The sequence below is a fragment of the Heloderma suspectum genome, chromosome 2, assembly GCF_057233095.1.
Source record: "Heloderma suspectum isolate Gila_16-S chromosome 2, 16-S_ref, whole genome shotgun sequence".
Taxonomy (NCBI): Eukaryota; Metazoa; Chordata; class Lepidosauria; order Squamata; family Helodermatidae; genus Heloderma; species Heloderma suspectum.
The window spans coordinates 394,740,474-394,765,914 of record NC_139459.1 but is presented as its reverse complement, the minus strand read 5'-3'; the positions used below and the strand labels follow the sequence as shown (position 1 = coordinate 394,765,914).

The 25,441-nt window shown below is 45.9% G+C and overlaps 1 protein-coding gene across 1 annotated transcript in view; it reads left to right on the top strand.

The window, feature by feature from the left end:
• The first annotated feature begins 9,877 nt into the window (after positions 1 to 9,877).
• The window catches only part of LOC146356498 (vomeronasal type-2 receptor 26-like), a 40,744-nt gene continuing 25,180 nt past the window's right edge, over positions 9,878 to 25,441 (top strand). The window contains exons 1-5 of the mRNA XM_084830151.1: positions 9,878 to 10,039; positions 18,717 to 19,532; positions 21,481 to 21,708; positions 22,617 to 22,743; positions 23,836 to 24,738. Of these exons, the coding sequence (XP_084686277.1) occupies positions 9,878 to 10,039; positions 18,717 to 19,532; positions 21,481 to 21,708; positions 22,617 to 22,743; positions 23,836 to 24,738 (2,236 nt within the window). The remainder of the gene's footprint in view (positions 10,040 to 18,716; positions 19,533 to 21,480; positions 21,709 to 22,616; positions 22,744 to 23,835; positions 24,739 to 25,441) is intronic.

Below are 25,441 nucleotides of genomic sequence, written 5' to 3'. Positions count from 1 at the left end.
TGTACTTCTGGTAGTTCTCGGTTCACATACTGCTGAAGCCTAGCTTGTAGGATTTTGAGCATAACCTTGCTGGCATGTGAAATGAGTGCAATTGTGCGGTAGTTTGAACACTCTTTGGCATTGCCCTTCTTTGGAATTGGAATGTAAACGGACCTTTTCCAGTCTTGTGGCCACTGTTGAGTGCTCCAAATGTGTTGGCATATTGAGTGCAGCACTTTAACAGCATCATCTTTTAGGATCTTAAATAGCTCAGCTGGAATACTGTCATCTCCGCTAGCTTTGTTGTTACTAATGCTTTCTAAGGCCCACTTGACTTCACTCTCTAGGATGTCTGGCTCAAGTTCAGTGACTGCACTATTATGGCTATCAGGGACATTAAGATCTTTCCTGTATAGTTCTTCTGTGTATTCTTTCCACCTCTTCTTAATCTCATCTGTTTCTGTTAGGTCCCGGCCTTCTTTGTCCTTTATCATGCCCGTCTTTGCACAAAACGTTCCCTTGAGATCTCCAGTTTTCTTGAAGAGATCTCTAGTCTTTCCCATTCTATTGTTTTCCTTGATTTCTTTGCATTGTTCATTTAAGAAGGCCTTCTTGTCTCTCCTTGCTATTCTCTGGAAATCTGCATTCAGTTGGGTATATCTTCCCCTTTCTCCCTTGCTTTTCGCTTCCCTTCTTTCCACAGCTACTTGTAAAGCCTCCTCAGACAGCCACTTTGCTTTCTTGCATTTCTTTTTCTTTGGGATGGATTTCGTTGCTGCTTCCTGAACAATGTTACAGACCTCCGTCCATAGTTCCTCAGGCACTCTGTCTATCAGGTCTAATCCCTGAAATCTATTCCTCACCTCCACTGTATATTCATCAGGGATATGATTTAGGTCATACCTGAATGGTTTAGTGGTTTTCCCGACGTTCTTCAATTTAAGCCGAAATTTTGCAATAAGAAGCTCATGATCTGAGCCACAGTCAGCTCCAGGCCTTGTTTTTACTGACTGTATAGAGCTTCTCCATCTTTGGTTGAAAAGTACATAATCAATCTGATTTTGATATTGACCATCTGGTGATGTCCATGTGTAGAGTCGCCTCTTGTGCTGTTGGAAAAGAATGTTTGCTATGATCAGCGTGTTGTCTTGGCAAAACTCTATTAGCCTTTGTCCTGCTTCATTTTGTACACCAAGGCCATGCTTGCCTGTTACCCCGGTTATTTCTTGACTTCCTACTTTAGCATTCCAATCCCCTATGATGAAGAGGACATCTTTTTTTGGTGTTAGTTCTAGAAGGTGTTGTAGGTCTTCATAGAACCGATCAACCTCAGCTTCTTCGTCCTCAGTGGTTGGGGCATTGACTTGAATTACTGTGATGTTGAATGGTTTGCCTTGGATTCGTACTCAGATCATTCTATCGTTTTTAAGATTGTACCCCAGTACTGCTTTTCCCACCCTTTTATTGACTATGAGTGCTACTCCATTTCTTCTAAGGGATTCTTGCCCACAGTAGTAGATATAACGGTCACCTGAATTAAATTCACCCATGCTTGTCCATTTTAGTTTGCTGATTCCCAAGATGTCAATGTTCAATCTTGCCATCTCATGTTTGACCACCTCCAGCTTACCTTGATTCATTGACCTTACATTCCAGGTTCCTAAACAATATTGTTCTTTGCAGCATCGGACTTTCTTTTCACCACCAGACACATCCACAGCTGAGTGTCCTTTCAGCTTTGTCCCAGCCATTTCACTCTTTCTGGCACTACTTGGAAATACCCTCTGCTCTTCCCCAGTAGTATATTGGACACCTTCCGACCTGAGGGGCTCATCTTCCAGCGTCATCTCTTTTAGCTTTTAGCCTTGTGATACGTTCCATGGGGTTTTCTTGGCAAGAATACTGGAGTGGGTTGCCATTTCCTTCTCCAGTGGACCACATTTTGTCAGAACTCTCTGCCATGACCTGTCTGTCTTGGGTGGCCCTGCACGGCATTGCTTATGGCTTCACTGAGTTACGCAAGCCCCTTCGCCACAACAAGGCAGTGATCCATTATTGGACAGAGCTGCTGAGCGGAATCCTTTGGTCCTTTAGCTATCCTGGTCCCAGACCATTCGGTGTGTTCCAGAAACGTAACCTGGATATGACATAACTAGGGCATGAATTCCCATGGCCTGTGCTCACTTCCCCATGAAAGGATGCTAGTGGCAAGCTAGTCAAAGATGCTGAAAAGCGTGCCTGGCCACAGCTGACATCTAAACACCCAAGAGCTGTGCTGGGTCCAGTGGCCCTCGCAAGCAGCATTTCTGATCTATAAGGGTGAAGAGTACAGTTCCATCTAGGGATGGTGTGGGTGTCCGGTTGGGGTGTGAAGCACAGTGTTTTCTCACCAGCTGGGCTCCCCAGATGCCAGTCCATGGATCCCCACATTTGCCCGACTTGGTGAGCACCAAGTCAGGCAAACATGCACCATCTGTTCCCTGACCAACCCACCATTTTTCATTAATAGATCATTTACACCTGTAATGTTGCGTAAATGGCCCCTTTACAGCCGACTTTTGCATAAATGGTTATTTACAAAAAAAGGCCTAGCAGCCATTTTTATGCAAAATGGTGGCTCAGTGAGGGAGTTGGCAGCCTACAGTGAGTTCGCCCATCCCTAACTCCATCACAGGGTGAATATCAAACCCCAGATCAGCCCTGACTATGACGTAGAAAGTGTTACCTAAAGACAGAAAGCAAATTCTCGACTACATGCTTTTGGTTCCCAGTCAGTCCCCCACTTATGACATTCCTGTTTGTGTGAATAGGATATCACCCCTGAATCGATCTTTTTACAGATTATAAGAGTACACTTTAACTGTTTTGGAAGTGATACTTAATTCAGTATATTTCTCCTTCTCCTTCTCTTCTCAGATGCAGACCATTGCACCAAATGTCCTGATGATCAGCATCCAAACATGGAAAGAGATCAATGTGTCCCCAAGGATATAACCTTCCTGTCCTATGAAGAACCTTTGGGGATCATCCTGGCTTCCTTTGTTCTATTCTCGTCCTTAACCACAGATTTAGTGTTAGGACTCTTCATTAAATATTTAGACACTCCGACAGTCAAAGGCAACAACCAGGACCTCTCCTATGTTTTATGTTCTTCTCTTCTCCCTCCTGCTTTCCTTCTTGTCCTCTTTCCTGTGAGCCAAGGAAAACGACCTGCCTTCTCAGACAAATGGCCTTCAGCATTATCTTCTCAGTTGCTGTGTCTTCTGTGTTGGTCAAAACGATTACTGTGGTGCTGGCCTTCCTGACACAAAGCCAGGGAACAGGGTGAGGAGATGGCTGAGGAAGAGTTTGGCCAACTCCATTGTCATTTCCTGTTCCAGTGTCCTACTTGTCATCTGCACGATCTGGCTGGGGACCGTGCCACACTTCCCTGATTTTGACATGCACTCCCAGGCTGGAGAGATCATACTGCAATGAAATGAAGGGTCTGTCACCATGTTCTATACTGCCTTTGGCTACATGGGCTTCCTGGCTGCCAGCTGCTTCACACAATGGCTTTCCTAGCCAGGAAGCTGCCTGGGGCCTTCAACGAAGCCAAGCTGATCACCTTCAGCATGCTGGTCTTCTGCAGTGTTTAGGTGTCCTTTCTGCCCACGTACCTGAGCACCAAGGGGAAATACATGGTGGCCGTGCATGTGTTCTCTATCTTGGCCTCCAGTGCTGGGCTACTGGGCTGCATCGTTATTCCGGCTTTCTTCTACATTATAGTGCTGAGGCCCGATATGAACAAAAAGGTGCAGCTAACAACAAAAACTAAAGATGGCATCAGATTCTGAGTATACTTTAGAGGAGAGTATACTCCTCTAAATGTTGACAAATCATGTGCAGCATAGCAGTAATAAAAAACACATATTAGTCTTGGGACAGTAGTCCCTTATCTACTGCAATCATAACAACTTACAATTATCACCAAGCCATTTTGCTTCATCCTGACACAAGGCAGACAGGCACGCAGATAACTGAGAAACACCCTTGTCAGGTGGGCCCAGTTTCCACGTTAAAATGCAAGTACATCAAGTTTGGGCAGCAAAGAGTGCGTTGTTGTTTCTGAGTTAAGTTACACTGCTAAAAGTGCAGCTAACATGTCAGATGTGCGAATAAGAAAAAGCTGAACTTGCCAAACTTCTCTGAATTCCGCCTTGAAGCTCATTGCAACGGGGGTCCGTATCTGTTCTGTTCTTTTCACATGGAAATCCATGCATATTTTTGTGTGTGTGTTTTTCCAAATGTACCCATCGGTTGCGCATATCTTTGAAATGTATGCATTGTTCTCCCATTGATTAAAGCATATATGTGTGCATTTTCAAAATCGGCTTCCTCACTTCTGCCTAAGGTAAGCAGTCCAAAACAAGCATAGTCCAGGGATCAGGGTCTTAGCAGGTTTCCAGGGCTGAGCAGTACAGGAGGTTAATCAGGGGAAGAAGCAGGGTCAGAAAGTGAGGGTCTAGGAGCTGGAAGGCAGGTGTTGTTCCTGCAAGCAGCAGTTCTCCACTGAGACCTTATTTAGCCTGGTTTCGCAGAGCATAGCCAGGTCCAGTCTTGTCTTCAGGGCCTCCTTACTCCTGATGAGTCCCTTACTTTTGAGTAGTCCTTTCCTCATGAAGAAAGAGCTGGCTGCTTTGGGCCTTGAGGAATCCACTTCATGTCTACTCGACACACTTGGAGGCTGGGAAGTGGCTCGACTTCCCCCTCTGACTCCAGGAGGGGAGTTGGGGAATCCTTCTGCAGGTCTGTCTACATCCTGCTCTGCTGACAGGCCTAGGGATGGCGGAGAATTCCACTACGGACTCCAATGAGGCTGGATTCTAAAGAATCCGGCCCCCTGAAGTCCGTGGCGGAACGGACCACTCACCTCCGCCACCCTGCGAAGTTCGCGCCGGCTGGATCCTACCTGCCGCTGGCCGGGTCCGGGTCATCCACTACCGTCCGCTGCCGTCCGCTGCCATCCACTGCTGGTCTGCGGAAGCAAATGGCGTACGGCGTAGCGGACGCCATTTGCATCCCTGCTCTTTGCCGTGATAGGCTACATAAATTTTTACGTATGTAGCCTATCAGGGCAAAGAGCAGGGATGCAAATGGCGTCCGTTACACCGGATGCCATTTGAGTCCACAGACTGGCAGCGGATGGAAGTCTGGCAGTGGATGGACCCGGCCGGCGGCTCCGCAGACTTGCTGCAGAGCGGATCCGGCCAGGGAGGATTCCGGGGGGAGGAGCAGATCGTCTCCCCCCCACTGCAGACCCCCCAGCGGACTCAGGTGAGTGGGGTTCATACACCCCTAGACAGGCCTGACGTGGAGCCTTCCGCTTTGCTGGGGCTGGCCAGAGCATTGCTGGAATTTGGAGGACTCACCTGCCCTAGAGGGACATGGGGGTCTGCAAAGTCTGAGTCATCGTCAGAGAAAGACGTCACCAGGGTTGGGCTTGGGCCACACATGACAACACCTGATCATCATCCCTGCTCCCTTTCACCCATTGCACATGTATAAACCCGCCGTGTGTGCATGTGCAGGGAAAGTTTTTTGTGGCAGACATGGGCAAGTCAGCCTCCCCCAGCCCAGCACTGCCTCCAGCAGCCTTCTCGTGTATAGTGGTCTCTTCTGAACTCATCATGTGGGACATGGAGGTATCAGGTGGAGCCCACATCCTGCAGGAAATCATTGTGCGCATAAAGACTAGGCCTGTGCACTGCCTCGTTACGGAGTCCAAGTATGAGGTGAAGCGGGCTGTTTTGGAGCAAAAGCGTCGTGATATGAGGCGGTTCAGAACAGTACCAAGGTACCCCGGGGCAAAGCGCCCCCCCCCGAAGCGCCTCCTCCACCTCGTATATTCGGAGCTCTACTGAATGCCTCAGCAGTCCAGACAGGCTGTCTCCAAAATGTATCAAATTCTCAATGCTCACGTGGGGGGGGGCATGAGGAGGAGGAGGAGGAAGGAGGGAGAGGGAAGGTGGGCGGCTGCGGGAAGGCGGGGGGAGGTGGGAAGGCGAGCGCAGGAGGAGGTGGGGGCGTGCTTTGGCGAACAGGAACCCTCGGCCAGAACTGACGCTAGCAGTCTCCAATCAGAGATCACTCTGGAGGAAGGGGGTATATACTTCGCGAAAGGCTGCGTTCAGTCATTGCGCCAGCTGTGTCGTTGGGAGAGAGGGCTGGTGTGGGTAGATGATCGTTTCTGCAGTGTGTGCGCATGCATTCCTAGAGTTGTTCCTTCAGTTGATTCAATTTTGATCGCCATTAGGCTTTCCTCAGAATTTAGATTAAAAGGAAACAGCTTGCTTGTACTGGGAGCGTTCCCTTCCCTCGCTCCTTGATCGTCCGTCCCCATTGGGACGGTGTCTTTTGCAGCACCGCTTCCAGCCGTTTTCTCCTATATCTTTGTACCTCCAACTTGTTTGTTATTTGTATTTGATTAGATTCTGTCTCTCCTTTCCATATTTTTTCAAACTAACATCGCTTTTCCTTGCAAATTGCTGCCACGCTCCACCTCCCCCACCATTCCTGTGTGTGTTTATCTCGATTTTGGACTCTGGAAAAGGCTGCGTTTGTTGTGTAACATCGAGCCTTACTTCTGCTTTCTCCGTTCTATTTTCTTGTCATTTTGTCAGTCAACTGTGTGTCTCTGTTAGATTTTTACAAGCCCACTCTTATTTAGGATTTAAAAACAAACATTGACTTCTGGGCATGTTCCCCCCACCCCCTTTTAAGTCATATTCAAGCATTTAGTTGTTTCTTTCTTTCTAAATCCTTAAAGAAAGACATATTATAGCAGCCTATGTGTGTCGTGTTTGTCCTCCCCACCCCATGTGCTGAAATGAACTGTCTGTGCGTTCTCTGTGTTCAGCCTCCCAAAACAGAAATTAAAGAAGTTTTTTTTAAAAAAATAGGGTTTGATTTTGCTGTTATCTAATCGCCTGCGCTATCGCCCTGTATTTCTTGAAGTTATCCTGCCTTCTATAAAAGAACATGAAATATAAAACAATAAATTAAAGACACCCGTCATTTGCTTAGGTAGTTTTGCTTTTCTTTAGCTGTTGTGTGTCTGTGTCTGTGTCCGTGTATGTGTGTGTGCTAGGTTATAGTTCCACCAACACTATACATCCAAGTTTCAAGGCAGTGTTGAAAAAGCACCAAACACATAGTATTTATATTAATTACCTTCTTATTCCAAGAACAGTCCACTGTGTGGCAAAGCAATCCAGCGCAATATGAGGGATCTTCGGGGTGTTGGCAGGGGCAGAGGTGGGGAGAAGTTACAGCTCTTTGCTTTGGGAGTTTTCCTGGAAAAAAACAAATTTCACCTGTGCCCTGCACACAAGCCAGTGGGCCAAAGTGCCTGGAATTTGGCAAGTGGGTGCCCTCAAGGGGGGCTGGGAGGGGCCCAGGTTTCACACACACCAGTGGAAACAGGGAGAAGTTACGGCTCTTTGCTTTCTGAGTTTCTTTGGAAAACCTCAGACTTCACCAGTGTCTTGCACAAAAGCCAGTGGGCCAAAGTGCCAGGACTCTGGTGGGTCAGATGCCCTCGAGGAGGGCTGGGAGGGGCCGAGGTGTCATGAGCATGTGTGGAATCAGGGAGAAGTTACAGCACCCTGCTTGGAGAGTTGCTTTGGAAAACCTCAGATTTTAACTCCGCCTAGCACAAAAACCACAGGGCCAAACTGTCTGAAATTTCGCAGGTGGCCTCCTCTCCAGGGGGGTGGAGAGGTCCCCTAATTTCATGCCTGTATCCTAAAAACTGGAAAAACTTACGACCGTCTGTGTTTTCCCATGCAAGTCAATGGGAAAATGCCCAAACTGCGTGATCCGGATAGCCGAATCTCGCTTCGGATTTGGAGCCGAGTTGGATCGGAAGGGGTCCGAATCAGTCCGAGGCAGATCGGGGTCACTTCAGATGATCTGGAGCGGCATCCAAAGTGGATCGGGGGGGGGGGGCGGTCCGTGCACAGCCCTAATAAAGACATTGGGTTGCATTTAATACCCATTGGAATCATTCTTTCTCATCAATGGCGTGAGCTGGTAGACACAGCTTGTTAGATTCATATTCTTCAGTACTAAGTATGTTGTGGGATTAGTCCTGATCCTGTCTCTCAGGGTGGTATAGGACAGGTCTGGCCAAGCTCCCCTGCCCCCTCACTGTCCCATGTCAGAATCTGGAACCTCATTGGTAAGTTCTCGAAGCCATGTTTTCCTCCAGTTCTGTTCCTGGAGCCATACAGAGAGGCCAAAGGGTTGCAGAGGTGATTCTCCCACTTACAATTATCTAAATAATGGTGATAATTGCCAAATCCCATGAGGTTTTCCCCCCAGAGATCACCTTTGAGGCCAATGACATAAACACCAGGAGAAACACGAGGCAATGCCTTGAAACTGTGTTTGGAGGGAGTGGAATATAAATATTCTGCCCTGTGCCACTGAGAGCCTGGACAGAGGTTGAGGGTAGGTAGGGGGTGTGCTGATGTGCAGTGTAATTGAATCTCCTTTGGCTCTGAAGCCCTCAATCCTTGGCTCCCTCCACAGGATTGAGTGATCTGAGCTGCCTGGGTCATGGAACAGGGCTTTGGCTTCTAATACTTGGATGGATATATTGCCAATAGCAGTCCTAAGGGAGATGATGGTAGCAGGCAGACCCAGAATGAACCGAGTTCTGCCCCTGCTGTTGCTGCTGCTGCTGCTGCCCCATGCAGCGTCTGGGATACTGAAGGCAAAATGCCCCTTGTCTTTCAGAAGGGATCCTTTTGAACCATTCAATTGGTACAAGCCAGGAGACTACCAGATTAGCGGGGTCATATCTGTAGTACCAATTTCCCTTGAACCTCCCATTTTCTATATGTCTCCATTCACCAGAATTTCATGGTAGGTCATTTTGTATTGATAGATGTAATGTTACATCACCTGAGTGTATCTTCATAGGCTCCAGGCTGACTTCATAGGCTTCTGGCCTATGTTTGGTAAATTATTTCAGCCATATTAGCCCCGTTTTTCCCACCTTTGGGGGAAAAGTTCAAAGGCTTTATGAACACTGGGACCTCATCTCCAGCAGGCCTGCTATTTTACCCACTCCAGTCTGGTTAGGTTCCTTTACAGTGCAATTCTACTCATGTCTACTCAGAAGTAAGCCCCACTTCGATAGATGGCCTTGCTCCCAGGTATGTGTCTATAGGACTGGAGCTTAAAATGTTAATGTTGTAAGATTGGGAGTTTGGACTGGAATACCGCTGGAGTCTCCCTTAATAATCCTGGCAGAGTTTGCCAAGTGACAGTTTGAGATGCTGCTTCTCTCTCTCTCTCTCTCTCTCTCTCTCTCTCTGGGGTCTGATGCATGGCAGTGACTCTGTCTGTCTGTTGGAGTGTTTAAAATGTGCTGCCATCTATTCTCATCATGCATACTTATAGATAAATCCAAGTATTACAAAATACCATAGGCTTCCATGTGTGCATCTGAGCCATGTGATCATAAATTTTGCCTATTGTAAATACCTTTTTACTATAAAGCTGGCTACCTCCCCCCCGCCCACACGCACAAACTCTCACACACATGTAACACATTCTGGGAGGATCAGCTATTGTGCTTCTGGATCTGAGCTAACATAGGTATAATTCAGAGTAACATCCTGCCTGAAATGTGCCAGGCCCAGCCTGTAGAGTTCAAGGAATTGTATATGTTATTTTCACTGAACATAGGCTGACAATGTCACACATGTGGTTTTGCAGGATAGGACCCTTGGCATACTGGCACACCTTGTCCTACTTGTTTGCCATCCAGGAGGTCAATCAGAACCCCAGGCTCTTACCCAACATCACACTGGGCTACAATATCTTTGACAATGTTTTCAGTGCAAGGATGACTTATGGTGCCATGGTAGACCTGCTCTCCTCCGGGCAGGCAAATGTTCCAAACTATTACTGTGGACAATGGAATAAACTCTTGGCTGTTATTGAAGGGGCTGAATCGGACATTTCCAAAGAGATTTCAACCACATCGGGCATCTACAAAATCCCACAGGTATGGATGATGGGAGGGGAGTTAGCTGAGTGTATCTATGTTTTGGAATTTCTCCTGAGAGGACAAAAAGGGAGCCATAGATATATATAGCGAAAATCATTGTCAGGAGCGCCCTTGCTGCCTTCTGAAATCCTCAAGTAGCCAGAATCAACACACAGACGACAGGGCTCTTTTCCAAGGCTTTATTTCCATTCAACCTAATGACGCTTACAGATGCTAACTGTATGAGCCTAATGAGGGAAACTTAAGAGAGCTGCCTACAAGGGGTTTCTAGCCTTAGTGAATCAGTTGACCTCCGTTTGGAGGGTAAAGGTGGGAAGCCTCTGAACTTAAGGGCTAGGAGGCGAAAGTACACCCCTTTCCTGTGGGGCATCAGGGCGCAGCTGATGTCACGCCAAGCAGGCTGAGCACCTCCTCTCGGTGCCCTCCATCTTCCGCTTGTCTCTGTGCTGGCGCCTAGCGTCCCAAAGCTCCATTTGTCCCTTCCCCTGCCTGCCAGGGTCGCTACCACTCTCAGGAATGTGATCAGGGAGGGGGCCCCCCTCCAACGGTGCCTCTGAACAGCATGCGGGTTCCTGTCCCACAGTTTCTATCTCTTCCCCAGAATCAGAACTGCTTTGGGGCTCTATGGGCTTCGATCCAACCCTGACAATCATGTTTCAGAGGGCTGAAAGGGGTCTGAGAGAGGGATTTAGCTTCCCTAAATATACATGCATGCTTATTCTTGTCCTACTCTCTTGTATGGTTGTGTCTATTGAACTTCTCCTCATTAGGAATATATGGAGAGCCATGATCCAAAGGTCTGTGTAGTCCGACATCCTGTTTCCTACAGTGGCCAAACAGATACCTCCAGGAAGCCCAAAAGCAGGACATGAGAACAATCGTGGTCTCCCCCTGCTGCTCCCCAGCAACTGGTATTCGGAGGTGCACACTGGGTCTGATCCTGGAGGTGATGTATGGCCATTAGCCTTCCTGATTAGTAGCCATTGGGAGCTTTCTGCTCCATGATTTTGGCTAATACACTTTTCAAGCCATCGAAGTTGTAGGTCATAACCAAGCCTTGCGCAAGCAAATCCCATAATTTAGCTGGGTGCTGGGTGAAGAAGCCCTGAATTCTTCCATGCATCTTGAATCTCCCACAATTCACTTTCTTTGGAAGATGCCATTGGGTTTGCTGTATTTGATGAGAGAGGGAAAAAAATCTTTCTCTGCACCATGCATCGTTGTATAAACTTCGATCACGTCCTGTCTTTCTTATCTTTTCTCTAACCTAAAGAGACCCAGAACAGACACATTGTAGCCGAATCATGAACTAGAAATTAAATGAAAGCTGCATTCCCAAGCATTCTTTCTTGAAATTTAATTTTCTCAAACATGGGAGGAGGGGTCACAGAGAAGGGTGTCTGAGGATGATATCAATATTTAGGCAGATACATGCAAGGGAAGGCAAGTCTTTATGTAACTACTCCCCAAGCTATTGAAGTAGATCAAATACCAAAGTAGCTGAACAACTGGCATATAAAAGATACATGAGCAAACATAGAAAAATAGACTTTCCAAAAGCCCCCACAAACGCCCCCCCCCATAGTTTCAAAACAAAGCAAAGGAAAATTATGTGCTTCAAAACACAGACTTTGAGCTCGTGATAAGCAAAACCTAGATAAAACTATACAAGTAAGTGAAATTTGCTGTAAAGTCAGTACTTGAGTTTAACATTGTGAATGTGTTTTTAATAGTAGGGTTGGAAGGGGCCTACAAGGCCATCGAGTCCAAACCCTGCTCAGTGCAGGAATCCAAGTCAGAGCATCCCTGACAAGTGGCTGTCCAGCCTTGTCTTGAATGCCTCCAGTGTGGGAGAGCCCACCACCTCCCTGGGTAATTGGCTGCATGAGCCTTCATCCATCTTTACCCCCAACTTTACATCTCTCTTCCCTGTAGGATTCAGTTTAAAGCCCTCCTGAATACGTTCTTCATGCTGTGGCCAAATACATTCTTCCCAGCCCTTGTGAGGGGCAACCTGTCCCTTGCCAACAGTCCATCTTCCAGGAAGTATAGCCTGTGGATTTAAGCAGAAGGCTTACTACTAAATAGGTGGTGGTGGCGGTGGCTTTAGGGATTGTGTTGTTTGCAACTGTTATGTAGGTTAGAATCATAGAATCATAGAATAGTAGGGTCGGAAGGGGCCTACAAGGCCATCGGGTCCAACCCCCTGCTCAGTGCAGGAATCCAAGTCAGAGCATCCCTGACAGATGGCTGTCCAGCCTCATCTTGAGTACCTCCAGTGTGGGAGAGCCCACCACCTCCCTGGGTAATTGGTTCCATTGTCCTATTGCTCTTACAGTCAGGACGTTTTTTCCTGATGTTCAGCCGGAATCTGGCTTCCTGTCACTTGAGCCCATTATTCCGTGTCCTGCACTCTGGGATGATCGAGAAGAGATCCTGGCCTTCCTTTCTGTTGCAGCCTTTCATGTACTTGAAGAAGGCCATCCTATCTCCCCTCAGTCTTCTCTTCTCAAGGCTAAACATGCCCAGTTCTTTCAGTCTCTCTTCATAGGGCTTTGTTTCCAGTCCCTTGATCATCTTTGTTGCCCTCCTCTGAACCCTCTCCAGTTTGTCTGCATCCTTCTTAAAGTGTGGTGCCTAGAACTGGACAGATGAAGCCTAACCAGTGCTGAGTAGAGGGGAACTAGTACTTCCCGGGATTTGGAAGCTATGCTTCTATTAATGCAGCCCAAAATAGCATTTGCCTTTTTTGCAGCCAAATCACATTGTCGGCTCATATTCAGCTTGTGATCGACAACAGTTCCAAGATCCTTCTCGTTTGTAGTGTTGTTCAGCCATGTATCCCCCATCTTGTAACTGTGCATTTGGTTTCTTTTTCCTAGGTGCAGAACTTGGCATTTATCCCTGTTAAATGTCATTCTGTTGTTTTCTGCCCAGAGCTCCAGTCTATCCAGATCACTTTGAATTTTGTTTCTGTCTTCCAAAGTATTAGCTATCCCGCCCAATTTTGTGTCATCTGCAAATTTGATCAGCATTCCCTGCACCTCCTCCTCCAAGTCATTAACAAAAACGTTGAAGAGCACTGGGCCCAGGAGTGAGCCCTGTGGTACCCCACTCGTTACCTCTCCCCAATTTGAGAAGGTCCCATTGATTAGCACTCGAGTCCGATTCTGTAGCCAACTGTGGATCCACCGGATCGTTGTTTCATCTAGCCCACTTTGAGCTAGTTTGCTCATCAGGAGATCATGTAGCACTTTGTCGAAAGCTTTGCTGAAGTCGAGATATATTATATCTACAGCATTCCCACGGTCCACAAGGGAGGTTACTTGATCCAAAAATGAGATCAGATTTGTCTGGCAGGATTTGTTCTTGACAAATCCATGTTGGCTTCGAGTAATCACTACATTGTTTTCAAGGTGCTTACAGATTGATTGCTTTATCATCTGCTCCAGAATTTTCCCAGGGATTGATGTCAGACTGACTGGTCTGTAGTTCCCAGGTTCCTCCTTTTGACCCTTTTTGAAGAGAGGGACAACATTAGCCCTCCTCCAGTCATCTGGCACTTCCCCCGTCCTCCATGATTTCTCAAAGAGAATAGACAGTGGTTCTGAGAGTTCTTCTGCCAGTTCCTTTATGACTCTAGGATGCAGTTCATCTGGTCCTGGAGATTTGAACTCATTCAAAGTAATGAGGTGTTCCTTGACCATATGCCTGTCGATCTCAAGCTGCAATCCTGCCCCTTCAGCCTGTACTTCGCCTTTGCCAGGGGGGTCATAGACCCTCTTTTGGGAGAAGACTGAGCCAAAGTAGGAATTGAGCACCTCTGCCTTTTCTTTGTCATCTGTTATCATTTTGCCATCCTTATTTAATAGCCGAACAACCATTTCTTCCCTCTGTCTTTTGCTATGCATGTAGCTGAAGAAAGCCTTTTTGTTGCTTTTAGCATCCCTCGCTAACCTCAGCTCATTCTCAGCTTTACCCTTCCTGATGCCATTCATGCAATTCTGTGCTACCTGCCTGTACTCTTCCTTTGTTGCTTGGCCTTCTTTCCACTTCCTATATGTGTCCTTTTTTGTTTTCAGGTCATCTCTAAGCTTTTTGTGAAGCCACATTGGCTTCTTCTGTTGTCTTCCGCCTTTTCTTCTTGTTGGAATTGTTTGTAATTGTGCCTTGAGAATTTCCTTTTTTAAAAGCTCCCCCCCATCTTGGACTCTTTTTCTCGTTAGTCACTTGCCATTTGTTGTTCAGTCATTCAGACGTGTCCGACTCTTCGTGACCCCATGGACCATAGCACACCAGGCCTTCCTGTCCTCCGCTCTCTCCCGGAGCATGCTCAAGTTCATATTCATTGCATCGGTGATGCTATCTAGCCATCTCATCCTCTGCCGTCCCCTTCACCTTTTGCCTTCAGTCTTTCCCAGCATCAGGGTCTTTTCCAGAGAGTTTTCTCTTCGCATTAGGTGGCCAAAATATTGGAGCTTCAGCTTCAGTATCTGTCCTTCCAATGAGCACTCAGGGTTGATTTCCTTTAGGATGGACTAATTGGACCTCCTTGCAGTCCAGGGAACTCATAAGAGTCTTCTCCAGCACCACAGTTTGAAAGCATCAATTCTTCGGCGCTCCACCTTCCTTATAGTCCAGCTCTCACAGCCATACATTACTACTGGGAAAACCATAGCTTTGATTAGACGGACCTTTGTCGGCAAGGTGATGTCTCTGCTTCTTACTATGCTGTTTAGGTTTGCCATAGCTTTCCTCCCAAGGAGCAAGCGTCTTTTAATCTCATGGCTACATTCACCGTCTGCGGTGATCTTGGAGCCCAAGAAAATAAAATCTGTCACTGCTTCCATTTCTTCCCCTTCCATATGCCAGGAAGTGATGGGGCCAGATGCCATGATCTTAGTTTTTTTAATGTTGAGTTTCAAACCAGCTTTTGCACTCTCCTCTTTCACCCTCAACAAGAGGCTCTTTAGATCCTCTTCACTTTCTGCTATTAGGGTGGTATCATCTGCGTATCTGAGGTTGTTGATAATTGTCCCGGCAGTCTTAATTCCGAGCTGTGATTCATCCAACCCAGCGTTTCTCATAATGTACTCTGCATATAAATTAAATAAGCAGGGTGACAATATGCAGCCTTGTCGTACTCCTTTCCCAATTTTGAACCAATCGGTTATTCCATGTCTGGTTCTTACTGTTGCTTCTTGACCCTTGTACAGGTTTCTCAGGAGACAGGTAAGGTGGTCTGGTACCCCCATCTCTTTCAGAATTTGCCACAGTTTGTTGTGATCCACACAATCAAAGGCTTTAGCGTAGTCAATGAAGCAGAAATAGACGTTTTTCTGGAATTCTCTTGCTTTCTCCATGATGCAGCGAATGTTGGCGATTTGATCTCTAGTTCCTCTGCCTCTTTGAAACCCAGCTTGTACTTCTGGTAGTTCTCGGTTTGCATACTGCTGAAGCCTAGCTTGTAGGATTTTGAGCATCACCTTGCTGGCATGTGAAATGAGCGCAATTGTACGGTAGTTTGAACACTCTTTGGCGTTGCCGTTTTTTGGAATTGGAATGTAAACTGACCTTTTCCAGTCTTGTGGCCACTGTTGAGTGTTCCAAATTTGTTGGCATATTGAGCACAGCACTTTAACAGCATCATCTTTTAGGATTTTAAATAGCTCGGCTGGAATACTGTCATCTCCGCTAGCTTTGTTGTTAGTAATGCTTCCTAAGGCCCACTTGACTTCACTCTCTGGGATGTCCGGCTCAAGTTCAGTGACCGCACTATCATGGCTATCAGGGACATTCAGATCTTTCCTGTATAGTTCTTCTGTGTATTCTTGCCACTCTTCTGAATCTCATCTGCTTCTCTTAGGTCCCTGCCTTCTTTGTCCTTTATCATGCCTGTCTTTGCACAAAACATTCCTTTGAGATCTCCAATTTTCTTGAAGAGATCTCTAGTCTTTCCCATTCTGTTGTTTTCCTCGATTTCTTTGCATTGTTCATTTAAGAAGGCCTTCTTGTCTCTCCTTGCTATTCTCTGGAACTCTGCATTCAGTTGGGTATATCTTCCCCTTTCTCCCTTGCTTTTCGCTTCCCTTCTTTCCTCAGCTACTTGTAAAGCCTCATCAGATAGCCACTTGGCTTTCTTGCATTTCTTTTTCTTTGGGATGGATTTCGTTGCTGCCTCCTGAACAATGTTACGGACCTCCGTCCATAGTTCCTCAGGCACTCTGTCTATCAGGTCTAATCCCTGAAATCTATTCCTCACCTCCACTGTATATTCATAAGGGATATGATTGAGGTCATACCTGAATGGTTTAGCGGTTTTCCCTACGTTCTTCAATTTAAGCCGAAATTTTGCAACAAGAAGCTCATGATCTGAGCCACAGTCAGCTCCAGGTCTTGTTTTTACTGACTGTATAGAGCTTCTCCATCTTTGGCTGCAAAGCACATAATCAATCTGATTTTGATATTGATCATCTGGTGATGTCCATGTGTAGAGTCGCCTCTTGTGCTGTTGAAAAAGAGTGTTTGTGATGATCAGCGTGTTGTCTTGGCAAAACTCTATTAGCCTTTGTCCTGCTTCATTTTGTACACCAAGGCCATGCTTGCCTGTTATCCCGGTGATTTCTTGACTTCCTACTTTAGCATTCCAATCCCCTATGATGAAAAGGACATCTTTTTTTGGTGTTTGGTGTTCTAGAAGGTGTTGAAGGTCTTCATAGAACCGATCAACCTCAGCTTCTTCGGCCTCAGTGGTTGGGGCATAGACTTGAATTACTGTGATGTTGAATGGTTTGCCTTGGATTCGTACTGAGATCATTCTATAGTTTTTAAGATTGTACCCCAGTACTGCTTTTCCCACCCTTTTGTTGACTATGAGTGCTACTCCATTTCTTGTAAGGGATTCTTGCCCACAGTAGTAGATATGATGGTCACCTGAATTAAATTCACCCATGCTTGTCCATTTTAGTTTGCTGATTCCCAAGATGTCGATGTTCAATCTTGCCATCTCATGTTTGACCACCTCCAGCTTACCTTGATTCATTGATCTTACATTCCAGGTTCCTAAACAACATTGTTCTTTCCATGGGACCTTACTAATCATTGTTCTGAGTTTATTAAAATCGGCTTTCCTAAAATCCAGGGTACGTGTTTGACTATGCTTGGCTTTTGCTTCCCTTAGAACCAAGAACTCAAGTACAACATGGTCGCTTTCCCCCAGAGTTCCTGTAACTGCTACTTTATCCACTAAGTCATCTCTGTTGGTTAGGATCAAGTCAAGGATAGCTGATCCTCTAGTTCCTTCCTCTACTTTCTGTAGGAGGGCGTTATCCGCCACACAAGTCAGGAATTTCCTGGAGGGGCCATGTTTTGCGGAATTTGTCTCCCAACAAATATTGGGGAAATTGAAGTCCCCCATTACTACTACATTGTGCTTCCTTGAAACATTGGCTATTTGCAATCGGAGTTTCGAGAAGATGAAGATGAAACGAAGTTTCATCCTCGAATTCTCCTTGTTTGGGTGGCTGGTAGTAGACTCCAACCACCAGTTTCCTTTTATTCTTTGCTCCATTTATTTTGATCCAGATGCTCTCTGGATCAAAATAAATGTTGAGGTTCCTGTTCATTTGGGTATAAATGTTTCAAGGTAAGCATCAGGACTTTGAACAGTTACCAGAAATGGATTGACTGTCATGGAGTCAGTGTTTCAGATCAGACACAATATGTTTTCTGAGATCAGTCCCAGTCAGTACTTTAGCTGACCACAGTGCTTTGAGAAGATTCTACCCTTAAGGTGGCCTAGAAAAAATAATTGATAGATAGATCTATTGATCATTGTATACGGCAAAGGAAAAGTTGTATAATTCCAGACACATCACCTAATTAAATAAAATCATCAGCTTGGCTGAAAGTGTAACTGCGACGAGGAAAGAAATGGAAACAGAATGTGATGGAGACCCAGGAGGGCTACTGCTTCGATCTAGTTTCAGGCACAAGTTCACTGTCAATAAGCTCAGCTAAGGACAGGTTCTATCTTTGGGCTTTTCAAGGAGAGTCAACTGAGTTGTTGTTGTTGTTCAGTCGTTCAGTCATGTCCCACTCTTCGTGACCCCATGGGCCATAGCATGCCAGGCCTTCCTGTCCTGCGCTCTCTCCCGGAGTGTGCTCAAGTCCATATTCATTGCATCGGTGATGCTATCTAGCCATCTCATCCTCTGCCGTCCCCTTCTCCTTTTGCCTTCGATCTTTCCCAGCATCAGGATCTTTTCCAGGGAGTTTTCTCTTCTCATTAGGTGGCCAAAATATTTGAACTTCAGCTTCAGTCTCTGTCCTTCCAATGAGCACTCAGGGTTGATTTCCTTTAGGATTGACTGATTTGACCTCTTTGCAGTCCAGGGGACTTGCAAGAGTCTTCTCTATACATTGTTCTCCTGAATATGTAAAGGGGGAAAGGTTATAATGTAGTAAATATTTGGGGAAGGACGCTCTGGGGTAAATGAGCCATTCAGGATGGGATAAAGCTAATCTCATTGGGGGAAGTTAGACCCTCATTGCATGCTGTGCCCTTCTATTGTCTTCCATATATGGGAAAAGCCATGATTCAGGCCAATGGAGAAAAGCGAAGTACGACATTTATGATTTTGTCAGGGTACTAATCCCTACCATTCCTTTCTAGGTCGGTTACGGTTTTGTATCTCATGCTCTTAGAGATAAAACTCAGTTCCCTTTCATCTACCGGATGGTCCCCAAGGAAGAAGCCCAGTACTTGGGGATTGTCCAGCTGCTCCTGCATTTTGGATGGACCTGGATCGGTGTCTTTGCTCCAGACAATGACAATGGAGAAAGGTTCCTGAAGACCTTCACACCTGTGCTCATCAGGAATTCCATCTGTGCTGCCTTCTCACAGCTCATCCCAGCAATGAGGTTGAAAAGGGGCTCCCTGCCCCTTGAAATCATCCCCAAGTGGAACAAAGTCAACGTATCCGTCTACTATGGGGAGATTCGTTCCTTCTATACTACAGTAGTCCTCTTGCAAATAATGGCTGATAGGTATGTAAAACCCATCATGGGGAAGGTCTGGATCACAACAGCTTTCTGGGACCTCACCCTGACCTTGACATATGACCTTCTGTCTTCCCAGCATGTCCGTGGCTTTTTTTCCTTCTTAATCCATATAAACCAAAGGCCAAAATATGACAGTTTGGAAACAGTTTTTGATGCTATGGGGTGGTTTGGAGAGAATGCCTTTGAGTGTTCATATTTAAAGCATGCCTTGTCTCTCAAAGAGAGGAAAAGGTGCAGAGAGGAGACGACCCTGCCGCCCTTGCCCAAAGATGTGGTTGAAAAAATTCTGTCTCTGGACAGCTACAGTATCTATAACCTCATCCAAGCAGTGGCACGTGCCTTAAATGCTGCACTTTCATCCAGACCCAAGTGGAGTGTGATGGAGAGTGGAGACAGGCTGGGACTGCAAAGGATACAGGCATGGCAGGTATTCCTTTTCCCTCGCAGATAACTCTATTGAATGTGACAGCCATTCAATGATGGAGTTGTTAAATATGGGGAAACTGGTCCTTCAGTGGAGAATCCCAACTACAGGGTTTCTTATTTTTCTTTTATGAATGCTTATATTTCAGGAACTCCCTGCCACTATAACTGAAAGTTACACTATCTAACCCTTTCTGCTACCATAAATCATTTTAAAGTGCTTTTAAAACCTCCTAGTAGCTTGGTATAAGCGGCTCAGGTTTGAGATGGGCACCACCTGTAGAGACAAGGTGAACTATTAAACAAGTTGTTTTATTAAAGTGATATTTTGTACATAAGGAATACAATTATTAATTTTGTTGTTTCCAAAAGAATAATCGCTGACACTTCTTAAGGACTGAAGAGATACTGTGGCTAATACAATCCCACGCCCACCAACATGCTTTCTCCCTCTCCCTAACTACCACCAACTGACTAACTGACTCTTCCTGTCAACTCCTTAACTGTCATTTTTCAGCTGTCATTTTTCAACTGGCTTCCACAAATGTAAATCGTCTCTCGCTAATCTTCTGGAGTTCTTTGAGACTGTCAATATACCTGTGGACAGGGGTGATTTGGTAAATACCTTTTACCTGGACTTCCAAAAGGCTTTTAACAAAGTCCCTCACCAAGGATTCCTGAGTAGACTTAGCAGTCATGGAATCTGAGGAGAGGTCCTCTGGTTAAAGAACAGAAAACAGAAAGTAGGAATAAACAGTAAATTCTGCAAAGAGAGGGATGTAAACAGTGGGGTCCCACAGGGATCTCTATTGGGACCAATGCTTTTCAACTTATTCATAAATGATCTAGAATTAGGAGTGAGCAGTGACGTGGCCAAGCTTGCTGATGACACCAAATTATTTAGGGTAGTTAAAACAAAAAGGGATCATGAGCAGTTCAAAAAGGATCTTTCTAGACTAGGGAATGGGTATCAAAATGGGAAACCCTTTAAGCAAGTATACATTGATGCACATTGGGGCAGATAATCCCAACTTCAAGTATAAACTGATGGGATGTGAGCTAGCAGTGACTGACCAAGAAAGAGATCTTGGGGTTGTGGTGGACAGTTCAATGAAAAAGTCAGCCCAGTATGTGGCAGCTGTGAAAAAGGGAATTCTGTGTTAGCCATTATTAGGAAAGGAATTGAGAGTAAAACTGCCAAGACCATGCTCCTGTTACACAAATCTATGGTGCAACTACACTTACTGTATACAGTTCTGGTCACCGCCCCTCAAAAGTGGTATTGTAGAGTTGGGCAAAGTGCAGGAGAAGGCAACTAAAATGATCAAGGGGCTGGAGCAACTCTCCTAAGAGGAAAGGTTACAACATCTGGAATTGTTTAGCTGAGAAAAAAGGAGGGTAAGGGGAGACATGATAGAGGTGTAAAGATTATGCATTTTGCTTCATCTCCCATAATAGTAGAACCCGGGGTCAACCCATGAAGCTGAGTGATGGGAGAGTTAGGACAAATAAAAGGCACTACTTCACACAGTGCATAGTTTGATTACGGAATTCTCTACCACAAGATGTAGTGACGGCCATCACTTTGGATGGCTTTAAAAGAGATTTGGGAGATATTCATAAAGGAAAGGCTAGTGTTCGCTCTAGGTCCTGATGGCTATGTGCTACCTCCTCAGAGGCAGTATGCCTATGTACAGCAGTTGCTGGGAATATGGGGTGGTGGTGGTGCTATCGCAGTCATGTCCTGCTCCTGAGTTTCCAGTGGGCAGCTGGTTGGCCACGGTGTGAACAGAACGCTGGATTAGATGGACTCTTGGTCTGATCCAGCATCAGGCCAATTCTTATGTCCTTAAGTCCCGAGTCTTTGGAGATCAGAACTCCAGTGGATAAGATAGGGCTACCCAGCTGAATTTCCTGGTTTCTCAATGCTGGTGTTTTCTCTTCTCTTCTAGTTTCACCCTTTCCTGGGAAACCCTCACTTCTACAATACTTCCATGGATGGAGTGTATTTGGATGAGAAGGGGGAATTGGCAGCCAAATTTGACAGTATGAACTGGGTGGCATTTCCAAATAAGACCTTTGGAGCAGTGAATTTTGGGAGTATAGATGGACATGGGTCCTCAGATGTAAAATTCACCATTGAGCAAGATGCAATTATGTGGTCCAGGTGGTTTAACCAGGTGTGTGAAAACCATTTCATTAGTCCCTTTAAGATATGATAAGTTCTAATAACCACACACACACACACACACACACACACAGAGAGAGAGAGAGAGAGAGAGAGATTAACAGAGCTAAGGCAAGGGATAGTAGTATAGTAGGACACATGGGCAGAGAAAAACTGGTGAATTATGGTGGCATCATGACCATGTCAGGGCATCCACACTCAGCCCACCTTGCAGGTATTGCTCTGTTCAGCTGGCCAAGTCAGAAGGAAGCCATGCTTTTTGGATTTAGATGAGGCTTCGCCAATCCAGATGCTTCAGAATACTCGTATTCACAAGAACTGATGCTGCATACTGCTATTCCCTTCAGCATGGATGAGGCCTACTCACACACAATCCCTGGCAGCTCAAGAGACTGGATTCCAGCCTAAAATTACAATTAAACTTCAGCATCGCGTAAGGCTGTGGAAGCAGTATCAGAGCTGCGTGCCTTCCACGTAGCTAGACATCAAGCAGACCACTCAAACCCCTCCCCAGACAACAAAAGTAAAAAGGCCAGGGGATACTTGGTAAGAGTAAAACTAGACCAGGGCTAGGTGTGCACAAGTGCTTTTCATTGGTATGGACGTGCACTCTAAACTGTCGGGGCACATTATGCATTCTGTATACTGCTTTTCTAAAGTTATTTCCAACTTCTCATTCTGTATCACGCAAAATACCGCAGTCAATGTCATTGGGTGAGCTACGAGGTATAGATGCAGATGAGAGAGATAGCGTCCCCATGATGGGATCATCTTGACATGACACAAAGTGTAGATCTGGCCCTGGCCCTGGCCCCATTGAACCTTCTTCCTCCTCTGTGATTCATTTCCGTGGACAGCACCTAACACTCTTTGCTTCATGGTCCCCGTCTTTCTGGCAAGACCCTTCCTCCGTCCAGGTGTACTGAAAGCTGCCGCCCAGGATCTGCCACGGTGACTCAGGAAGGACAACCACTTTGCTGCTATGCCTGTTCTTTGTGCCCAGAGGAGACTGTCTCAACTCAGGAAGGTGGGTGTCATTGGAGAAACAGCAGCGTTTGGGGGAATTGGGTACTCTGGCTTATTCAGAGAATTTTGAGAGACTTTGAAAGCTTTGACCACAAGCTCTCACCTGCTCCAGGAGAGTCACAATTAATTTATGAAAATACTTTTACCCCACCTTTCTGTGGAAAAAGGCTGGAGGTGTCTTAAAATGACAGAAAGTAAGACACCAGTTGATAGATAACATCCTAAAATGAATTAAAAGAAAACAAAACAACTACTAACATCACAGAATTAGAAAATAATTCCACAGCCAAGAGTATATGACCCGAGGCAGGCCTCTTTGGGGATATGGGTGCTGCATCCCCACTGCCATACTTCAGATGATAAGGAACCATCAATAGGTCCTCCAGCGTTGGGTGAGCAGCTGAGCAGGCTCCTTTGGGAACAGGTGGTCCTTAAGGTAACCTGGCCCCAGACCACTGAGAGGGTCGTAAAGTTGAAGAAGAACATTTTGAAATGGGCCCCAAACAAATTGGTAACCAGCGTTGCTGGAGCAGCATTGATGTGACCAGAGTGCCCCACACCAAATAATAATCCTTCTTCTGCATTCTGACACAAGCGCAGCTTCTGAACCCAGGGCCAAAGCCAGCCTTGCACAGAGTGATCCAGAAATCTAATCTGGATGTAACATAACTAGGGCATGAATTGCCATGGCCTGCTCTGACTTCTCTGGGAAGGGCTGCAAGTGGCCAACTAGCCAAAGAGGCTCAAATGTGCGCCTGGCCACAGCTCACATCAAAACATCCAAGAGTAGTGCTGCATCCAGCGGCCATTGCAAGTGGCATTCCTGATCCTGAAGGCTGAGGAGTGCAACTCCATCTCAAACTAGGTGAATACCTAACCCCAGATCAGTTCTGACTATGATGAGGAAAGGGTAGATTTCCTACTACTCCCTCTCAGTTCACATTCAGCCCTCAACCCTTGATGTGACCGTTTTTGTGAATACCATCGTGCCTCACATCTATCTTATTACAGATTCTAATGGTACAGTTTACCGTTTTGGAAGTGATACTGCTTTCAGTATCTTTCTCCTTCTGCTTCTCCTACTTCTCCTCAGATGCTGACCACTGCACCAAATGCCCTGAAGGTCAACATCCGAACAAGGAAAGAGATCAATGTGTCCCCAAGGATATAACCTTCCTGTCCTATGAAGAATACTTGGGGGTCATCCTGGCTTCCTTTGCTCTGTTCTTGTCCTTAACCACAGGCTATGTGTTAGGAATCTTCATTAAAAACTTAGACACCCCCATAGTCAAAGCCAACAACCGGGACCTCTCCTACATTCTCCTTGTCTCCCTCCTGCTTTCCTTCCTGTCCTCCCTTCTGTTTATTGGCCATCCAAGGAAAGTGACCTGCCTTCTCCGACAAATGGCCTTCAGCGTCATCTTCTCCGTTGCTGTGTCTTCTGTGTTGGCCAAAACGATTACTGTGGTGCTGGCCTTCCTGGCCACAAAGCCAGGGAACAGTATGAGGAGATGGCTGGGGAAGAGTTTGGCCAACTCCATTGTCATTTCTTGTTCCAGCATCCAAGTTGTCATCTGCACAATCTGGATGGGGATGTCTCCACCCTTCCCTGACTCTGACATGCATTCACAGCCTGGGCAGATCATCCTTCAATGCAATGAAGGGTCTGTTGCCATGTTTTATGTTGCCCTTGGCTACATGGGCCTCCTGGCTGCCATCTGCTTCATGGTGGCTTTCCTAGCCAGGAAGCTGCCTGGGGCCTTCAATGAAGCCAAGATGATCACTTTTAGCATGCTGGTCTTCTGCAGCGTCTGGGTGTCCTTTGTGCCCACCTACTTGAGCACGAAGGGGAAATACATGGTGGCCGTGCAGGTCTTCTCCATCTTGGCCTCCAGTGCTGGGCTACTGGGCTGCATCTTCATTCCCAAGTGTTACATTATTGTATTGAGGCCTGATCTGAATACAAAGGAGCATCTAGCAACAAAAACTAAAGATGGCATCTGATTCATAGAATACTCCTGTAAATGTTGAGAATTCATGTGCAGCATAGAAGTAATAAAACCCATGTATTAGTCTTGGGAAAGGAACCCCTTACAGATTGCTATGAGAACAAATTCCTTCACAATTAGTGATGAAAGTGAATGCATAAATGCTCTGTGTTGGCCACTGGCCATTTCAGCTAGATAGTTTTCCTGCATGGTTTTCTCTTAGCCTGATTCCGAATGATGTGTCTTAGTATATGTAATCAAGGACACTGGACTTTATGCATCTAATGAACATCTGGGGTCACCTTGATGTGTTTGGCATGCCCTTATCCCCCAGCAAAAAATGTGCAATTGGACCACATTTTTGTTTCATGTTCCTCACATACTTTTCAAAGTGCTCGTTGTCGCTCACACCTCTGCACATGCTCTGTGGAAATGGGTTTTGACCAGTTTTGAGCATGCTAAACCCTGTTGCTGGAAACGTACCTTGCTGTTTTTTGATCTTCAGTTTCCTTTTGTTTGGATATGTGACCAGATGTTGAAAATACTTTCTTGTCCTTTACGGATCCATTTTCACTGGTATTCCTGGTGTTCAATTCAGTCTGTGCATTCCAGTTTGTGGAGAAAATGAGTGGAGAAAATGAGCATGCGTGCGTGTGTGTGTTCAGATTTGTAGTTCAGAGATTAATCTGTATTTGTGATGTATGTTTATTT